The sequence below is a fragment of the Ananas comosus genome, linkage group 22 (genome assembly GCF_001540865.1).
Source record: "Ananas comosus cultivar F153 linkage group 22, ASM154086v1, whole genome shotgun sequence".
NCBI classification, from domain to species: domain Eukaryota; kingdom Viridiplantae; phylum Streptophyta; class Magnoliopsida; order Poales; family Bromeliaceae; genus Ananas; species Ananas comosus.
Genome location: NC_033642.1, coordinates 8946562 through 8966602, shown reverse-complemented (window position 1 = coordinate 8966602; position 20041 = coordinate 8946562). Strand labels below are relative to the sequence as shown.

The 20041-nt window shown below is 37.0% G+C and overlaps 3 protein-coding genes across 4 annotated transcripts; all 3 read left to right on the top strand.

Moving 5' to 3' along the window:
• Positions 3352-6743, top strand: LOC109727629 (protein ABCI7, chloroplastic). Its single transcript, XM_020257791.1, has 3 exons — positions 3352-4319; positions 5173-5435; positions 6193-6743. Exons 1-3 carry the CDS (start codon positions 3420-3422, stop codon positions 6494-6496), a joined length of 1467 nt encoding a protein of 488 aa, XP_020113380.1. The 5' UTR covers positions 3352-3419; the 3' UTR covers positions 6497-6743.
• On the top strand, positions 7308-11314 carry LOC109727630 (probable prolyl 4-hydroxylase 3). Its single transcript, XM_020257792.1, has 8 exons — positions 7308-7684; positions 7809-7893; positions 8723-8820; positions 8903-9000; positions 9230-9359; positions 9495-9682; positions 10155-10243; positions 11053-11314. The coding sequence occupies exons 1-7, from the start codon at positions 7461-7463 to the stop codon at positions 10226-10228; spliced, it is 897 nt and encodes a 298-aa protein (XP_020113381.1). The 5' UTR covers positions 7308-7460; the 3' UTR covers positions 10229-10243; positions 11053-11314.
• Positions 12105-19274, top strand: LOC109727628 (sucrose transport protein SUT4-like). Of its 2 annotated transcripts, none has more exons than XM_020257788.1 (14): positions 12105-12719; positions 14062-14127; positions 14508-14606; positions 14692-14756; positions 14839-14923; positions 15085-15118; positions 15233-15332; positions 15999-16074; positions 16783-17142; positions 17246-17389; positions 18020-18253; positions 18348-18411; positions 18496-18539; positions 18755-19274. In XM_020257788.1, exons 1-14 carry the CDS (start codon positions 12417-12419, stop codon positions 18923-18925), a joined length of 1845 nt encoding a protein of 614 aa, XP_020113377.1. In that variant the 5' UTR covers positions 12105-12416; the 3' UTR covers positions 18926-19274. The 2 variants fall into 2 exon arrangements, with proteins under 2 accessions (XP_020113377.1, XP_020113378.1); XM_020257789.1 differs by having other exon boundaries at positions 12643-12719; positions 14717-14756.

The window sequence follows — 20041 nt, the reverse complement described above, 5'->3', positions numbered from 1 at the left end:
CCCCTTCTTCTTCCTCTCTTTCTTCCTCATCCCTCTTCTTCGTCGTTGGCTTTTCTGCCACCACCGCGCGATGCTTCCGCTGCCGGTGGTGCGCCGTCGCCGCAGCCGCCTCCTGCCTCTCCTCCGTCGTCGACGACCTCTCCAACCTCGCCGCGAACCAGCTCGCCTCCGAGCTCCTCTGGTCCCTCCAGGAAACCCTAGCGCTAGCCCTGGCCATCGAGCAGTACCGCTCCCCTGACCCTTTCGCGGGGAAGCTCCGCATGCAGAGCGACCTCGCCGCCGCCTTCGACGCCCTCAAGCAGCTCGCTGCCGACGCTGACCTCCTCCTCGTGGGATATCGAGCGGTGCTCCCATGGGCCATCCCCGGCAGCACCGCCGGTCGACAACGGCCTCCGCCGCCTCCTTCTTCTTCGTATCCTCCTCTTTTCCTCCTTCTTCTTCTTTGTCGTCGTCGTCGATGATCCGCCACTGTCGCCGTCCGCTCCCGCGGCCCGAAGAGGAAGAGAAAGAAGAGGACATTTTCTACAAATGTGCTTTTGAAGGGACATTTTTGTGAGGACAAAAATGTTATTTTACGAGCATATTAACAGTTCTCCAACGGATCCTAACCAGCGGGACATATCTGAATACATTAGGACTTTTGCAGAGACAACTTATGAAAGTTGAGTTTTGCAGGAATATATTTGCAATTCACCATATTTACAGGAACGTGTATACAATTAACCCTTTCTTTTTTATTTAATTAAAATAGCTGGCAAAACTTACTTTAATATTGCCACTTGATCCCTGTCCTATCCAAGTTTGTAGATTTGATCCTGATATCTAGTTAAATCATTTTCTAACAAGTATTAAACTTTAGTCCCTGATGGTTAAAAAGAAGATTATTTGTAAATAAATATTTTACTCTTTTATATATAAACGAACTGGTTATTGTAGTTTATTTTTAAACATATTTTAAAAGATTATTTTCAAATAAACTACAACCAGAGGTTAAAGTGCAAATGTGTAATACATTAAAGTGTAATACAGTAGAAAGTTTGGCAATAAAAAGTACGGTGTCCAGCTTCTAACATCTAGAAAATCCACAAATTAATCCCAATTTTATCTTTTCAGTTTGAAAGGATAATATAAAATAATAATATTTTTTAAAATAATATTATAAGCTTATAGTCTTCATTTACATGTAAATGCATATTTCTTAGTAAAACCCCTGGTTACTAATGCAAGAAAATCATATGATTATCGGAGTCGAGCATAGGCTAAGCAACACCTTTGGAGCTTGATTTTGTTATGGATTAATTAGTAAGAAATAATAAGTTTGTGTCCCAATGCACTATTTTTTTTTATCATTATTTTGTTCCGGTGAGAGACATAAAAAAAAAAAAAAAATTATGACCTATCATGCGAAGAATAATAATTATTTAATTAACCAATGAATTAGTTCATCTAATGAAAAGAGTTTTTTATATGTTTCATGTGTAGTTATCTATACCTTCTATACCTTACCTTATACATTATTCCTCATAAACTTTGCCACATGACAAAGTTTCCTTCATTCTTGCCTTCTTCTCCCATCTTTGCCTTCTTCCTAATTCCTAATGATCGAATTTATTCTCTTTTATCTTCATGTGATGTTTCGTCTTCTCATATGGCAATTTCTTAATTAATATGTTCACATTCATTGTCATCTAAATAAATCAATATTATAAAAAAATAAATAAAATAAGATATGTATTATCGTGATTAAACAGAAACTCGACGTTAATAATAGCAGTGAATAAGAAGTGGAGATCAAGATTCGCCTTTCCGATATCAGCAACACAATTAAGGTGCGTATGGAGTAGTGTTTTATTGCTTTTTTTTTTAATTATTATCGCGTATAATTTATTTGTTGAAATTATAAATGTTGTTATATCTGTTTTATATCTTTTATTTGTATTTATTGATTTCTCATGACAAGTGAAAAAATTTTAAAATATTTTAGTTTGTCAATCTTCTGTCTCTCATAGTATCAGCCCGCCGCAATGCGCGGATAACTTTACTAGTTAGCTATTCATATTACTGCAACTTTTTTTAGTCGGAAGAGAATAGTAAGGAAGACTGAAGAAAGAAAAGAAAAGAACAAACAAAAAAACCTCCTTATTGGAGAAGAGAAAGAAAAATGTTATAACTTGTTTGATCATTCTTTTTCTATCAACCAATCATAGTAGAAATGAACTTATTCCATTTGCAAGAATTTGGTATATGAGAGTCTCATCCTATTCCGATTTTCTGGTGGAATGAGATCTCTCATTTGAATATGAGTAGAATAAATGTTTGTTACACAAATATCTCAATTATATTTTATATATTTATAAAATTTAACTTTAATTTTTAATTAAAATATTATTTTAAATTAGAAACTAAATTTTAGATTTTAGATATTGATTTGCACTGAAATTGAAATTTAAATTGAATCAGCATTTTGTATTTGGTATATAAATTTAAATTTACATTCAAATTTTATATTTTAAATTTTATTTAAAATTTAAATTAAGTTTGTATATTCAAATTATAATTTAAATTACATTTTTTAAGTTTTAATTCCAATCAATCGTAAATTAATTTTATGTCTTAAATTGTCAACTCAATTTTAAATTTTAAAATTTTTAAAATCACATTTAAATTTTGGCTTAATAATTTAAAAATTTGATGTAAACTTTTAATATTAAGTTCTAATTGAATTTAAATAGTAAATTTAATTATATATTTTTAGTTCCGAACTCAATTTTAAAAATTTAATTTTATACTTTATATTTTTAATTATTTTTATAGCCATTTTTTTTCATCTTAAGCAAATAGTGAAGACATGAATCTAAGTATTCTCATTTTGATTGTTATTCGAAACCAAATATATTGAAAGATTTTACCATTTTGTCTCTGATTTCAGTTCATTCCGATTTTTATTTCTATTTTAAACCAAATAATAGTTTTTTAATCTCTCTTTCTATTTATTTTTGAAAGAATAATAATTTTCTTCCTACTTTCTCCTTCTTTTCCATTTCAAAAATTTATCTAAATAAATGAAAAAAATTATTATTATTATTATTTTCTCTCTTATAGAGCATAGATTTATTGTCACAGTTTATAATTTCCCATATATTGATTCAAATAATTATATAATTTCCAGTTGGTAATACTAGTAAATAATCCCAAATTGGGTGGCAAATTCGACGGACCTGGTTCAGCACCCAAAACCGGTTCAATTTACCCAGCCCGTGTACAGTAACAACACCTACGCGAACCCAATCCGAACCAGAACCGTACCCGACCCGTCACCAGTCACAATTACTGGCCCCGGTTTTCGACGCGACGCGCCACCACCAAATCCCGAGAACTCGGAATCGTCTCCTCCGAACTCGAGAAAACTCCCACTGGAAATGTCGTGCTGCGGCTCCACCTCCTCCCCCTTCCTCCCCCTTCCCCTCCGCCTCCCCCGCTCCCACGCCCAAACCCTAACCCTAACCCCTCCACGGAGAGTCCGACCCTTCTCCTCCTCCCTCTCCGCCGCCCCCTCCGTCTCCGACCCCTTCGTCCTCGAGATCGCAGAGAAGCTCGAGGACTCCCTCTCCTCCTCCCCGATCCAATCCCTTCCTCCTCTCCAAACCCTAAGGGAGTCCTCCTCCCGATCCCTCCTCTCCACGCCGTGGCCGACCCGGAAATCGGATCCCTTCCGCTTCACCGATATCTCCTACCTACGTAAGTACCCTCTAGTCCCCACCCAAACCCCTGCGATTCCTTCTTCTCCGATCGATTCGCCGTTCTCCAACCTCCTCGTCATCGTCGATGGCGTGCTCGCCCCTTCTCTGTCCCGGCTATCCGCACTCCCGGATGGGGTTTTCGTTGGAAGCATCGGCAATGCCCCCGCGGGAGCTCTCTACGATCGGATTCAATCCGTATTAGCTTCTGGAAGTGAGTTCGAGAAGGATTTGTTTTGGGATTTGAACAGTGTGGGCGCTCTTGATGTTGCTGTGATCTATGTGCCTTTGCGAGTGCGAATGTTGGAGCCGATTCATGTGCAGTTCGGGTATAGTGGCGGAGCTGGGGAAGGGGAAGAGATCATGGCGATGTCGAACCCTAGGGTTTTGGTTGTGGCAGAGGAGGGAGCAGAGGTCGCATTAGTGGAGGAGCACTTTGGAGTGGACGGGGGCGAGGAGAAGTGCTATTGGGCTAATCCGGTAATGGAGATTGTGGTCGAAGATGGTGCGAAGGTTTCGCACTCATACGTGCAGAGGCAGCCGATAAAGGCGGCCCATGTCAAATGGACAGTTGCTCGGCAGGTAGTGGTCTTCAATGCCCATTCTTAATTCTGTTTCAAAACTTGTATTTCCTGCTTGCACTTGTATTTAGACGAATTTATAAATTCTAGAACTTATTTTGGTTCTGAATCTGTTTGATTGTTGTGTTCATACTTCAATGATCTTGTGAAGAAGAATCCGACTAGCTGTGTTTTGGTTCATTGATAGATGCCAGTTTGGCTCTAGTTGCGTAGAATCATAGATGTATTTTACGAGCTATTTGGTACAATTATTGCTGTTATATCTAAATTAGTACATACTAGGTTACTAAATACAGTTGCAATTTGGAAACTAATTTAGCATTTCGCAATTGCAAGTATCATTAGGTAGATTGGACGTACCACAAAATAATTGCCATGAAGCCCAAACTGAATGTATATTAACTCAGTTCAAGCCCAACTTGTTTATTAACAAGTATAGGTTCCAAACTTCCAATGATGCATCCACAAAAATACAAGATTGGCATATGGATTTCGGTTAGGCTTCTCCATCTTTATATAGAAGAGAATGGAGTTTTTGATGTGAAGAAACGTAAGCTCCTTATTCCAGAGTTGTTTTTTCCCATGCTCACGAGCTTGTGATCCATAAATGAGAAGTTGAAGAGGTTAGATCAATAATTGAGAATAGGAAAAGCATTCTAGAGTGCTCTTTTTTCTTTTTTTTTTTTTCTCTAGACAAATTTTATTTGGAACATTTTTCAATGAGTTGATAGGTTTGCATATATCTACAATTCAAGGTATTAACTTGCTGTTGCTAGTGGTTGAAAGTGTCATGTTGGCAACACAGATGATAAGCATTGATATTTCCAGTGATTAACTATATAGAGCTTTTGCAGAAATCATCGAGCACTTACAACCTCGTTGAGGTAAATACAGGTGCGAAATTAAGCAGGCACAATCTCCACATCCAGCAGTTAGGCCCTGACACTGTAACGGAATTGTCTTCATTTCACTTGTCGTCTCGAAATAAGCAGATACATGACCTGCATAGCAGATTAGTCCTGGACCATCCTCGAGGGTACTCTCGGCAGCTTCACAAGTGCATAGTTTGTGAGTCAGAAGCACATGCTATATTTGATGGAAACATCAAGGTCAACAGGTGCTTGATTCCTCATTTACTTTTTGCATTTGAATTGGTAGGACTTTGATCCATAGAATGCAAGATCTCACAGAACTTACGTATTATGATGTTGGAAATCAGTGGTTGTTTGAATATCTTTAGCATGTAATTTACAGCAAGTATTAATTTTATAAATTGCACTTTCCTAAATGTGTAGTTTAACAGTTTGTAGGAAATCCCCACAGATGCTCCAAAATTTTCTTTGCTTTGCATGCTTAACTTCTCTTTATATGTGTAGATTCCTCTTTAAATGTAGCTTAAACTTTTCTAGTTTATACAATCTAGTCCTGCCAACTCCCATCAATAGAGAGTTGGTAGAAGCTTGATGTCTCCATGCGGCATCTTGGTCAGCTTTAATTTAGGCTTGTTACAGCTGAATTAGGCTTGTTACAGCTGAATTAGACTTGTATATCTGAAAAGATACTCTCATAACATTTGCGCATGAATCAAATGAGCATTTCAGCTGAAAACCTCCATGTACAAACATTTGGTGGGTAAATTTTCACCTATATAGGCCAACAAAATTCCGAGTAAGATGCCGCATAGTCTAGTTTTAACTGACCATGATGACACACAAGATGTTGTTTAACTCTCTTGAGGAAGGCTGAACGACAAGACTTAACCGAAACACTTCTGAAATTATTTCAAATTGAATTCTACGGACCAAACTGAGGTATAAACCCTAGTTGAATTCTTGAATCCTGCCCATCTATCTGACCGAATTTGGCATGCCCAGGTTCGCACAGAACACCGATGCCGGCCAGCAAGCAAAGTGCCTCCTCTTGGCGCCTCAAGCGCTCGTACATGTGAAGCCAAACTTACAAATCGTCGCAGATGATGTCAAATGCTCGCACGGAGCCGCCATAAGTGACCTCGAAGATCAGCAGCTTTTCTATTTCAGAGCCAGAGGGGTGGACTTGAAGACGGCGAGGGATGCTCTTATTTTCTCCTTTGGGGCCGAGGTGGTGAGGCAGATTCCATTTAAGCCCATCCAGGAGAAGGTGGCAAATGAGGTTAAAGAATTGTTTACATCCCTATGAATGAAAGCATTGGATTAGCAGCTTCCTTTGCTGCCTTATCATTATTATTGTAGGCTGATGGAAGTTTTTCACTTGGAATTATTTAAAACCCGATTTGGTGAAATTTTTTGTTGGAAAAGTGAGAGGTGTCGATATGGTTGTGCAAATATTGTAGAGGATGCTGTTGTGCTATTTAGTTCAATTTTGTTGAGTGTTCTCTGTAAGCCGGACCAAATGTTTTTGCTGGGATATGAACCGTCATTTGATAGCTAATTTGTATATAGATAAACAACCAAAAAAAAAAGAAAGAAAATCCTTGGCTAATTCTTCTTGTTCTAAAGCCTCTTAACTTATTTGGTACTTCTATTTCAGTTTTAAACTGTACTTGAAGCTTTTATGAAAGCAGCAAATATTAATTTTTTTTATAAATTTAAACTCTAGATAATGTGAATTTGTATGTATGCGTCAGTACAGCAACAGATAAGCAGGTGGTCCGCCACATTTTGCCATCTCAACCTTCGAGATTCGTGCCACGCTTAAATGCCGCAAACCGACCGTGCGCTCGTGCGGGTCCACCGACTCCAGTTACCACTAACCAATGTTATCGTCTACGTACGTGCGTGCGTGCAGCCCACTACCGCGCAGATTGATCTGGACGGTCAAGATCTCCCTGATCTGATCTGATCTGATCTGATCTGACCGCGCGCATCTTGGGTCGTTCCCGGGTTCGAAAACGGAGAACCCGCTTCCTGGTTTCCTCCCCAAACCGGGTGCGATCGCCGCAGTTATTAGAAAAAAAGAAAAAAAAAAAGAGGAACAGCAATTAGCCAAAGTCGTCGCCGAACCTTCCCGCATTGCATTGTTTATGCTCTTCCCCGCCGACTTCGTCGTCCTCGTCCTCGTCCTCGTCCTCGTCCTCGTCTTCTTCTCCCTCCCTTGGTAGAGAGAGATATATAGAGAGAAAGGTGGGCTCTAGGGTGCGGCCATGGCGTCGTTGTCGTTGTCGCGACCGTTGATGAGGGGGATAAGGCCCCCCAGGGTGTTCCCGAGGGGGAGATCGTCGCCGTACGCGGTGGCGCTCACGGCGCTCCTCATGGTGTCGGTGCTCCTCCTCATGCTCCTCGCCCTCGGCATCTTCTCCCTCCCCATTCGCAACCCCGTCGACTCCCCCGCTTCCCATCGCCGCGACAGATCCGTCGCCGATACCACGTGAGTAATGCTCGATCCCGATCCCGATCCCGATCCCGATTTTGCGAATTCGCTTTTATCTATACTAGATTTGCTTAGATCGTTCCATTTTTTTGATATATATTCTTTTTTTTTTTATTTTTAGGACGGATGGATTGGGGGAGAGAGGGCCACAGTGGACAGAGGTGATCTCGTGGGAGCCGAGGGCTTTCATCTACCATAATTTCCTGGTTTGTCTCTTCGATTTCTATTTCCCCTACTTTTTCTTTTTCATTTTTTTTTTTCAATCAAGTAGCTCCAAATTGAAGTTTGTCTTATTATTTATGCTTTGTTTTTGATGACGCAGAAAAAAAAAAAAAAGTAAAGAGAGAAATGAAAAGATTTGTCATGGAAAAAAAATATTATCATTTTCTTTTTATAATAAAAATTTATAAAGAACGAAAGAGAAACGCAGATGAAAGTAGTGAAAGCGAGCTCCAAATTGATATCGTAATATTATTTTCTGGAAGTGGAATGATAGGGAGAGCTAGGGGGGAAAAACTACTATTAAAAGCTTATTTTGTTTCTTTTCTCTTCTATACATCCAAACATCATGAGAGAAGTACTCTAGCTCGCAAGCTGGATATTAAGTTTACTGAGAGATCAATCATTTTCTTAGATCTAAGAGACCATATCTAGGAGTACCCCATTTAAGATTATCTTCTTGTTTCTACTCTATAGAATGGAGGATAAAATTATAAAACAAGTGAAAATTTTGAGAGATGTCGTCAGGATGTGTAACATATGTTAAATGGGAAAACAATTCATTGTGATGGTGCATTTTCAATTTTTTTTTTTTTTTTGGTTTAGTTTTATGATAGCTGAGCATATGCGCAGCATTTTTTCAAATAACCTGATTGTTAAAAACCAACCAGAGTTTACTTGCATCCGCTCTTTTCCTCTGTTGAGTGTTGATTAGTCGCTTGGTTTTAATGAATTTATTATTTGTTGTGATCTGGCTTTAAGCATGCTGGTTGATTAATAAGTTGTAATTGATGATCTTTGGTTTATTTTGATCAGTCTAAAGAAGAATGTGAGTATCTTATTGAATTGGCAACGCCTCACATGGTGAAGTCAACAGTTGTTGATAGTACTACCGGCAAGAGCAAAGACAGCAGGTGCATATTTGGGGTATCTTTTATTTAGAACATTTTTAGAAATTGGATAATCATAAGCAGTATAACTATTTATTTGTATTAGGGTTCGCACAAGCTCAGGCATGTTTCTTCTAAGAGGACGAGACAGGATCATCCGAGCCATCGAGAAAAGGATTGCGGACTACACATTTATTCCTGCCGGTATGTGGTGGAGACATACAATTTAATGCTTGATATGTTATGTAGTAAATTTTCTATTAGATGTTCGGCAAGTTTAGTTTCCAATGCCTTCATTAAGAAAAAAACTATGGAAAGATAAAAGCCCCCATTTTCACATTTAGCAAAAAGTTAGTCTTGGTCGGAATTTTTTTGTAAACGCCCCTAAAATTTTGTGTTTCTAACTTCATTTTGTTGATTCAATGTTGTATAGAGCATGGAGAGGGACTCCAAGTTTTACATTATGAAGTTGGGCAGAAATATGAACCTCATTTTGACTACTTTCTTGATGAATTCAATACTAAAAATGGAGGCCAGCGGATGGCAACTCTTCTCATGTATTTGTACGTATCATCCAATCTTACAATTCAGCGACGACTCAGCTTCGTATAGTTGTATGAAATATTGAAATTAGGCTGTATTGAATCAGTTCCCTTAGGATTTCTATGCTGAGCTTTATTTGTTATCAATATATGCAGGTCAGATGTTGAAGAAGGTGGTGAGACTATTTTCCCTGATGCCAAAGGCAATAGCAGCTCCTTACCATGGTATGATGAACTATCAGAATGTGGCAAGAGAGGCGTTGCGGTGAAACCGAAGATGGGTGATGCGTTACTTTTCTGGAGCATGAAGCCAGATGCCTCTCTAGATCCGTTAAGTTTGCATGGTTAGGTTTTCTATGATTGAAAAGGCCATAAACATAGTATCTAGGTTTATTGCACTTTTCTATTCTTCCATACATATTAGAAACATTTAGACACAAACTGCTGCTAAATTATTTGTTTACATTTCTAGTCCTGCTAAATCTGAATTTTTTTTATATGCCTTTCAAAACTTAAAATCTTAAATAGATGCCATTCTACTTTCAAAATTGCCCCCCCTTTAAAATCCTCATCAAATGTAAAACCGGTCCCCCCGTGAAGTACATGAGTCCCCACCTTAAGGTAAGGGTGTTTTTGTTGGAAATTGCATTTTCCAGAGGTATATATGGAAATCTAGATTTCATGGTTTAAATAGATGATTTTGCAGAGAGAATATTTTATTCTCTTTGAATCCCCCGTTCTTGGTTATTGCTGCCTTACCTAGTCGAGAATCAGTCTGTAGATACATTTACAATTTACAATCTTGGTTTGTTTCAGGTGGATGCCCTGTGATTAAAGGAAATAAGTGGTCGTCTACAAAGTGGATGCATGTCCACGAGTATAAAGTCTAAATTACCAAGCTAGAGGTATTTTCCTTTTGTTCTGTACTGTTCTGCAGAAAGATTTTTAATTTTCATTCTGATAGTTGTTTTTTCTAAAAGAAAACCATCTTATTTGTAAACTTTATTACTTCCATGTTCTAGAAGTAAGGTTATTAGAGCCCTATATATTTTGTTTAATGATGGAATGTGAACAGCAGTGAAGGAAATTTGTACTAATTTATCCGAGCGTTTGTCACCCGGCGGTCTTATAAGCTGTTGCCACCAGTTTCTAAATGACATTATTGTTTGGTAATTTTGTAGAAGATGGCCTAAAATATAGTTTACCCAAATAATGAATGTAAAAAAATTAGAAGTTTTTCTTTTTTTTGCTTTTATATTTTGACTTATTTTATGGTAAAAATGCACTGCTTTTCTACATTGATTTTTTTATGACAAACTTGTGTGGAGAAACCCCAACATAGGCCATTTTAAAATGGATCTTCCAACTTCAAATATTTTTATCAATATATATTCTCGTTGTGATCTATAAGTGTCCGCGTTACCTTAAATTTCATGGCAATTATCTTAAATCTAACAATTGTGCCTACTTTTTATCTAATGGAAGGGGATCTTCAATTCAACTTACAGAAATAACTCAAATCAAATCAGATAAAAGTTGATGCGATGTCATTTTAAAAAAAAGGAACTGAGGGATTTACTTTTAAAATGGCCTATATAGCCGAGGGTCTGAGTACATTCATTAACCTTTTTTTTTTTTTTTTTTTTTTTTTTGTAGTCATTCACTCTTGGTTTTATGCAGTTAATTTTGTATTAAAATTATGTTTTCATTGCAGATTTATCAGCAGATTATACAGGTTGCGGTACAGCAAGATGCTTCCCTTCCGCTTCACAGCTTAACATCTTATTCTTCGTCATTCTCATTATTGAGGGGTAATAGTAGTTAATTGCATCAGGGATTTTGCAGATGGTGTTGAGAATTGATCGTTAACATTTTTGAATGCATTTTATAGTAACTAACTGAAAACTTTGTATTGTCCTGGTGTTTATAAGCCTAGTTTTAAGATAAGAGTTTAATATTTTTCTCTTTTCTTTTAATGCATGGAATACTATAAATTTTTGGCGGTTAAATCTTGGGAAATATCTTACAGGGTAATTGCTGGTGCCTAATTTGTTTTGTGCTTGTTAAAAGTAGAATATTATATATCTAACAAAGTGATTCGATTTACCGTCTCATTATTCGTTTGTTAGAAAATTAGTTCAGTGGAGACATCCGATTAAATTTGATTTTAATTATTACAACCAATTAAAGTTCAACTATCAAAATAAAAATTCGTACTCATTTTTAATTTAATTTTTTATTCTTATATTTGGGTATTTTTGGCGAATTGGGTGGTAGGCTCTCATAATCAGCCTAAAATCACGGAATATTATTGTCCACAAAAAGGACTGGAACCGGAAATTCCAAACACTATATATGTTGATTGAGGAGGTCAATTTACAGCTCAATTGGCTATTTAGTTTGGTGAGTCAATGTGTCCGTATATCTTTAACTTCATGAGACGTAAATGGCTTTTTTTAAAAATTTTTTTAAGGTTCTTGTATATTTCAAAGTGTAAATAGATAACATAAAATTTCATGTTACGACACCTTACACCTAACTACTACGACACCTAAGAACACTTGTAGGCTAAGAAATGAGTCGTAGGATCCTAAAATATTTCCGTAACTAAAAACAAGAAGCCCCTGGGCCCCACCCTGATTCATGTATATTATTATTAAATTCTCCTTGTAGAATAATTCTCTCACTTCGACAGGTCTAAGCAAAGGAAAACCGAAAAAAAAAGAGGGAAAAAAAAAAACACTAGTCAACATTCAACAACGCCACCCCCACCACCACAACACCCACGCCGGGCACGTGACCGACGCCGCACGCGCACGCGCCCCTCTCCCCTTCTTCCGAACCCGCGCTCGATCTCTTCTCTAGCGCACAAAAAAGCCACAAACCAAAATTCACTTCCGCGTATAAATCTCTTCTCCTTCACCCCCACTCTCTCTCTCTCTCTCTCTCTCTCTCTCTCTCTCGATCCCGATCTCTCTATACCGCTAAATCCACAACGAAGCCGAGTTCCCTCACGGCGATCTCCATCTCCATCTCCACCTCCACCGATCTCCTCCTCCTCTCGGATCCGGCGAGGAGATGGACGGCGCCGCCGCCTCCGCCGCCGCCACCGCCTCGATCCGCGTGCCGTATCGGCACCTCAACGAGGCGGAGCTCGAGCTCGTGCGCCTCGACGGGGAGCCCAACGGCGAAGCCGAAGTGGCGCCCTCCCGGGCCGTCCACGTGCCCTCGTCGTCTCCGTCGTCGTCCTCGTCGCGGAGCGCACCCGCCATGGCGAAGCCGAGGAGCAGCGTGAAGACGCTGGTTCTCAGTTGCACGGTCGCGGCCGGGGTACAGTTCGGTTGGGCGTTGCAGCTTTCGCTTCTGACGCCGTATATTCAGGTTCTGGCTCAGATCTGAATAGTTTCCTTTCGAAGCAATTGAATTGTGTTTTTCTCAAGTGTTTTTTTGTATATTTCTGGGTGAAAGAGGGTAAGATTAGTAAGATTTGGAGCATTTTTAGGTAAAAGATCAATGCAATTATGGGGAGATCTAGTTTTGGTATCAGTGATATATGGGATATTCATTTTCATACAATGCAAGTAGATATATCTAGCAGATCTATTGAATAGTAGTTAGGTTGAGCTCGTCAATGAATAGTAGGAAGATTATTTTATACCTAGTATGACAGGTATAGCTTAATTTTCTTTTTATAGCTCTATTTGGCATAAAATTAAGATGAGTTAATGCTATATTTTTAGTATAAAACACTGTGATCTCGTTGCTTGTTTCTATGTGTATTGGTTTCATATCACTTTAGGATGTCAAACTGATCAAGATAACTAATGAATATACTATTTAAAGGTCCTTCCAGGCTTGATTTGGAAATTGGAGAGCAATTGATACTGAAGAATGTAGATGTAAATGTTGATACGGAGAATACAAGAAATGCACGTAGCTATAAACTAATCCTAGCTATTGAATAGTTAACAAGCTCTGATTGAAAATATTGTTAAATTATACGAAACAACCGTTTTACTCCAATAGCTTAAGCTGCCAGAAAATGATGTTTTTAATTTTTATATTCAATACTCCCCATCATATCTGGACTTGAGATATTTTGATAGGCCCAAGATGTGGACTTGAATTAAATAGAAAAAAATTAATAATGCTAGGGTCAAATAAAATTTGAATTCAAAATCTCCTACTCTGATGTCATGTTAAATTATATGAAACAACCGATTTTCTCCAATAGCTTAAGTTGTTAAAGAACGATGTTTTTAATATTTATATTCAACAACTGTAATTGGTTCTACTATTGACAATAATAATTGGCATCCAAAGTTTTTTGATATTCAGTGGACACAAGCATGTATATTCATGTGGTTCATATTAAGAAGTTAACAAGTTCAAAAACAGTTGCAAATACGCTCATTGAATTTAGTTGACTGATATGAAAAAAAGAATTGATTGATGCCATTCAATATATCTTGTTAATATGAAAAGTTTTTGTGGTTTGACTGGCCAATGGCTTATTAGAAATATTTAAGCCTTTCCAGTCCTCATAATATTGATGAATGTTGCCTGTAGAATGACTTTTGTCTCTCTCTCTCTCTCTCTCTCTCTCTCTCTCTCAGATCTTTCATGTAGATTTAGGTTCTTCTCCTGTCTTTTTATACATATTGAATGCGACTTTTGTACAGGGAGGTCAGTATTAACCATATGAATATTCTTATTAGTGCAGACCCTTGGAATACAGCATGCCTTTTCTTCATTCATCTGGCTTTGTGGGCCAATTACCGGCTTTGTGGTAAGATTTTACTGCTCCACTTAAGCATTAGCTAGATATTGTTTTACTGTTTTGCTTCAATTACTGAAAGGCTAGTTCTCTACTCCTTTATATCCTTCTACCATGCATTTACAACTCAAAGATTTGGATGATTTCTGTAGTTCAGTTGTATGTATCACTTCTAGACCAATGAAGTACTCTGCTTGATTACTAGGGTTTTTTGTTGTCTTTGCTGCATCTATTTGAACCTTTTAAATAAGACTTTGGAAGAACTTTTCCTCTTTCCTATTACTCGCCATTCAGCTTATAAGGATTTTCACTTTTAAAGGCTTTCTTGAATCATCCCTATAAGAATGGTACATATCTTATCCCCTTTATCTCATCCCCCTATCTTTTTTCAGGTGCAACCATGTGTTGGTATCTGGAGTGATAAATGCACTTCAAAGTATGGACGGAGGCGGCCTTTTATTTTTGTTGGGTGTCTCATGATATCGGTTGCTGTGAGTGTTAATGAATTATGGCAGGATTTTATATAATTGTTATGTTTCCTTGCTCTTATTATGTACAATCTGTTTTATCATCTAGGTAACTTTAATAGGCTTTTCTGCAGACATAGGATACCTTTTGGGTGATACCTCTGAGCACTGCAGGTAAATTTTAATTCTTTTGATGATATTACCTGCACATTTTTATGTTTTTTTTTATAAATCTAAAAAACACTTATCTTTACAGTACTTATAAGGGCACAAGATATCGAGCTGCTGTTTTTTTTATTATTGGCTTTTGGATGTTGGATCTTGCTAACAATACGGTGCAAGTAAGACTATTTAAACTTTTCCATGAGCTCTTCCATCATTAATACCAACTTTGTATATCTGAATCAAGTATATTACTTGAAATAAAAACCTGACTTGCTGAAGCTAACATTCACAATCTGATTTTTTTTTTTTTTTTCTGGTTTGGTTTTGTCAATTGTAGGGTCCTGCCCGTGCTCTTTTGGCTGATCTCTCAGGTAAATTTTATTTGCTTTGAGTTTAATGCAACTATTTTTCTTTAATAACTTGTTATTCGTTGCAATAAATAATTCTAATTTCTCAACTAATGGCATGCAATTTGAATGTGATAGGTCCTGATCAGTGTAGTTCCGCTAATGCTATTTTTTGTTCTTGGATGGCTGTTGGAAACATCCTAGGCTTTTCATCTGGTGCCAGTGGACATTGGCACAGGTATCTCGCTCTCTCTCTTTCTCTCTCTCTCGCCCATGTTATGTGTGTGGGTGTTTATAATCTTTGTTGTTAAATCTCCACTGTTGTTAAAGGTGCCATAACTATGTCAATGCTAAATCCATGTTAAACTAGTAGAAATGTTGACCTGAAAATCACCAGGATTCAATCTATGAATATTTACAAGTAGCTTGCTAATATCCTTCAAGTTTGTATTATAAATTTAGAGAATTTGACCTCCTCAACAACCTCCAGTTTCGGGTGTGAGAAAATGATTACATGTGGTAGCAGTAAAATATGTAAGTTAGTGGTGTTTAGAAACTCTACAAATAACCAAAAAGAGAATAAGTGGACCTAGGTCTCTCTGATATTTTCTCTTCTGTTCATTAAATTTTTAATGAACCGAAAATTTCTACCTTTTACTATTGTAGTTTTAATTTTCTCCAGTCTACATTCTACCTATTATCCGTGACATCATAGAGTGCATTTTGGCCGTTTCAATTTTTGGGCCCATGGCTATTTCCTGTATCATGTAGGAAGATGATTATATTCTTTATAAATGCATTTCTAGCAGTGGCCCTGATAATATATTTTCCGACTTCATACTCTCTGCCGTATGCTTGTGTTGGTTTCTCCCACATAATAGTCTAATATCATGTTACGCCGTAGGTGGTTTCCTTTTCTGACAACACGAGCTTGTTGTGAAGCTTGTGGAAACTTGAAAGCGGCCTTCTTAATTGCTGTGGTGAGTTTTCACATTAACACTAAGAAGTCTCTGTGTTTTTGTTTATGCTGATCGTTAGCATGTCCGTTAACTATTATTTCTTTTGCCTAATCTTTCTGGTTGATGTGGTAAGAATACTGAAGAACTAGAATAGCGGTGAAGCCTTTTTTCCCTTTGTTTCAATACCCTTTTTTTTTTGGTTGAATGAATAGAGTTCAGCCTCTTTGTGTCCTCCTCAATTTTATTATATGGAATAAACTAGCAAAAACATGAAGCATTTATTTAAAAAAAATTTCATTTTAAACTTTTTGTTGGCCTAATCACCAAGTCTTCTCTGATCTTCCCTTAATTCATGTCCTATAGCACTTGTTGCCATTATAACTTATTGGCTTGAGAGCCTGTTTGGCCTGGCTGGAGTATCTATGAAAATGTCGAGTTTTTTTATTAAATATCCTCAACAACTAGCTGCAACAGCAGTAAAATCTCAAAAGCTTCTATTGTCGAGTCCAAAAGCTCAGCTTAGCTGCTTGCCACAACAAAAGCTCTCGAATATTTTTTTTAGCCAAATGGCTGATTTCTAGAAGCTTTTGCTTTTTGGAGTAGGGAAACTATTCAAGTTATTCAAAAAGTTAGGTCAAACACCCACAAATGGATGATACCATTGCTGATTTGGTTATTTTTGAGTTTTTAAACATTTTACACTGCTTAAAGAATATCCTTCTAGTGCAGATTTTTCTCCTGTCCTGCATGCTTGTGACACTATACTTTGCTAAAGAAGTCCCACTGGAAGCAAATCACTCTCGGCAGTTATCTGATTCCTCTCCTCTACTTCACAATCAAGGAACAGAGAGACATGAATCATCACATTCAAACTATGAGAAGCTAACAAATGGTCGACATTCTGAAAGCAATATTGAGTCAAGTAACTCTCATTTTGATTATTCTGAGGATATCAACTCCAATATAAGCAGAGACAACAGTGAACATTTTAATGATGGACCTGGAGCAGTTTTGGTTAATATATTGACAAGTCTAAGGCATTTACCGCCTGGAATGCATGCAGTACTTCTAGTCATGGCTCTTACTTGGGTACAGTCTCTGTGAAGTCGGGGCTTTTTTTGTCTGCTCATGTGATAGCTCCCATCAGAGTACAATTTTTATATAACTTCTAAGTCTCGACGCTTTTGTGCAGTTATCGTGGTTTCCTTTTTTCCTTTTCGACACTGACTGGATGGGACGCGAAGTCTACCATGGGGACCCAAATGGGGATTCAACTGAAAGGCAGTACTATGAAAATGGTGTCAGAGAAGGTGCATTTGGTTTGCTATTGAATTCAGTAAGAACTCATGAGCATTTAGTGTTTTTTTTCTGTTTGTCCCACTGGGTTAATATTCCTTAGGTATGATAGCTATCCACAACGCTAGTAATTACATGGACTTATGATTTATGTGCTATAATACAGCAACCAATTCTTTTGGTTTTTTTTACATACTTGTCACGTGATACAAGATGAGCAACAATCGCATTAGTGAAGGCAAAAAGAAGTTTCATTATTGATCTCCAAGTATCAAAAACACCTGAACATTGATGGATTCATCATATTATAGATTCCAACAATTAGCTAGTCCAGAGAACATTATGCCAACCAGTTATCTAATATAATAATATTTATAAAGCAGGTTGATTTCATAGAAAACCATGAAGATACCTCAACCTTTGAACTGTGTTCTGGAAGAAATTCATGTATACCTTTTTCATCAAATTATTCGTTGATGCAATCTCAAGAGTAATCCAATCATAACAAGGCTTTTATTCTTGTTAGACTAATGAATCCTATTTATCAGAGATATTGGTTCCATACTATATATTTTTTTCAGCACTGTTCATTGCATGGGGTTAAATCTTGCACAGAGTATTTTGTTGGATGCATAAACTAATTTTCTTTTTCTTTTCTTTTTTCGATTAGGCTGTTCTTGGTGTCAGCTCGTTCCTTATCGACCCTATGTGCCGGTTTATTGGTGCAAGATTAGTCTGGGCGGCGTGCAACTTCATTGTATTTATCTGCATGGCAGCAACAACTATATTAAGTTGGGTATCAATCAGTAATTACTCTAATGGCATTCAACATGTGGTCGGGGCAAACAAGGCGGTCAAAAACGTGGCGTTGGTTGTATTTTCACTTCTTGGATTTCCTCTCGCCGTAAGGATCTAATTCTCAAAATATATTTGCCTTTCTTTTTTTGTTTAAGGAACTTTGTTCCTAATTCTTGTCTTCTGTGTGTTCATCTTTGCAGATCACTTACAGCGTTCCATTCTCTGTGACTGCAGAGTTGACCGCCGGAACGGGAGGCGGACAAGGTTTGTCTTGTTGTTATATCTCTCCCTCTACTTGCGTGGATTTTGTCGGTCCTTATTTTGGTGGATTACTTTACTTATTTGCAGGTTTGGCCACTGGGGTTCTAAATCTCGCGATCGTCGTTCCTCAGGTCTATACTCTTCTTATGCTCAAAAGAAAATATTTGTTCCCTTAAGCACGTGTCCCTTTAAAATTCAAATAATTAGCGTATGCCTCTCAGAAACTTTACTAATTTCCTTACGTATATATCCCTATGTGTCTCAGATTTTCTTTTTTTTTCACGTTGAATTATATATTCCCTGCTAGATACTGTTGATTACTTAATTTTCGTAAATGTTGTTGCAGATGGTAGTGTCGATTGGTGCCGGTCCATGGGATGCTCTCTTTGGAGGGGGGAACATCCCGGCCTTCGCCTTGGCTTCCATCTTCTCCCTCGCGGCCGGCATTCTTGCAGTTCTCAAGCTGCCGAGACTCGCAAACTCATACAGCTCCGTCGGCTTCCACGGATTCGGTTAATCTCCTGCTTGACCATACATTCATATATTAAAGAGTTCTCAACGTCAGATGCCGCATTCCATTCAGATTTATTCTTCTTCTTATTATTTTTTGCTCATAATTTACTTTTTGAAGTTAGGTCCGAAGTGCATAGCCATACAGATCACTCCATATTGTAGGTTTTCATGGGGAAAAAGGGTAGATTATAGGTTCATGTACATGACCGAACCTCGGTGCTAAGACTATGATAATTTGCATTACATTCATTAAACTTGTAACATACCAAAAATTTGGCGTTTCCTGAACATGTGGGAAACGGCAATAAACCAATAAACTCTCTATTTTTTCAAGATTCATTTTGGTAACGACACTTTGTTGGAGAACCAGAGCTAAATTAGTTAGTTTGAAAATTAGCTGGCGATACAGATGATGAGCCGTTTATCTAAATTATGTGTTTGCGCAGTCATCGCTTTTTTCCATAGCTGATTTTTGGAAAATTGATTTCGAATTTTGATTTTTTACTAAAGGCCGTAGAGCTTTTGGTGACTGTAACATTTTTCTGAAGTGATTTATTAAATTGTTTGACAAATATTTTTTTTTCTATTTGTGAATAATAAATATAAATATAAATATAAATCTTTAAAATTTTAAATTTTAAATCTGAAACAAAATTTCAAATTTGATACTGAATTTAAAACTTAAAAATTTTAAATTTAATATTTTCAATTTGAAATTAATAACTAAAAATTAAAAATTTAATTTGAATGTTAGAATTTAATATTTAAAATTAAAATTTTCAAATGTAAAATTTAATATTTTTAATTTGAGATTTAGAACTTAAAATATAATATCTAAAAGATTTAAGCATTAAAAATTAAAAATTTACGACTTAAAATTTAAATTTAAAATTTGAATACAAATTCTAATTTTAAAATTCAAATCAGAAGCAAATTTTTAAAAAAATGTTTTAACTCCCACTGATTTTTGACATTTAAAATTAAAAAACTGATTCTTAGAATCAGAAGTCGATTTTAAAAATAGCATAGCCAAATACTCTATTAAAAAGAAAAAATTACTTTTGAGCCTAAAACCACTTTCTAGAGGAAAGGCCAAACAACGCCATTAGAGAAGGAGAAG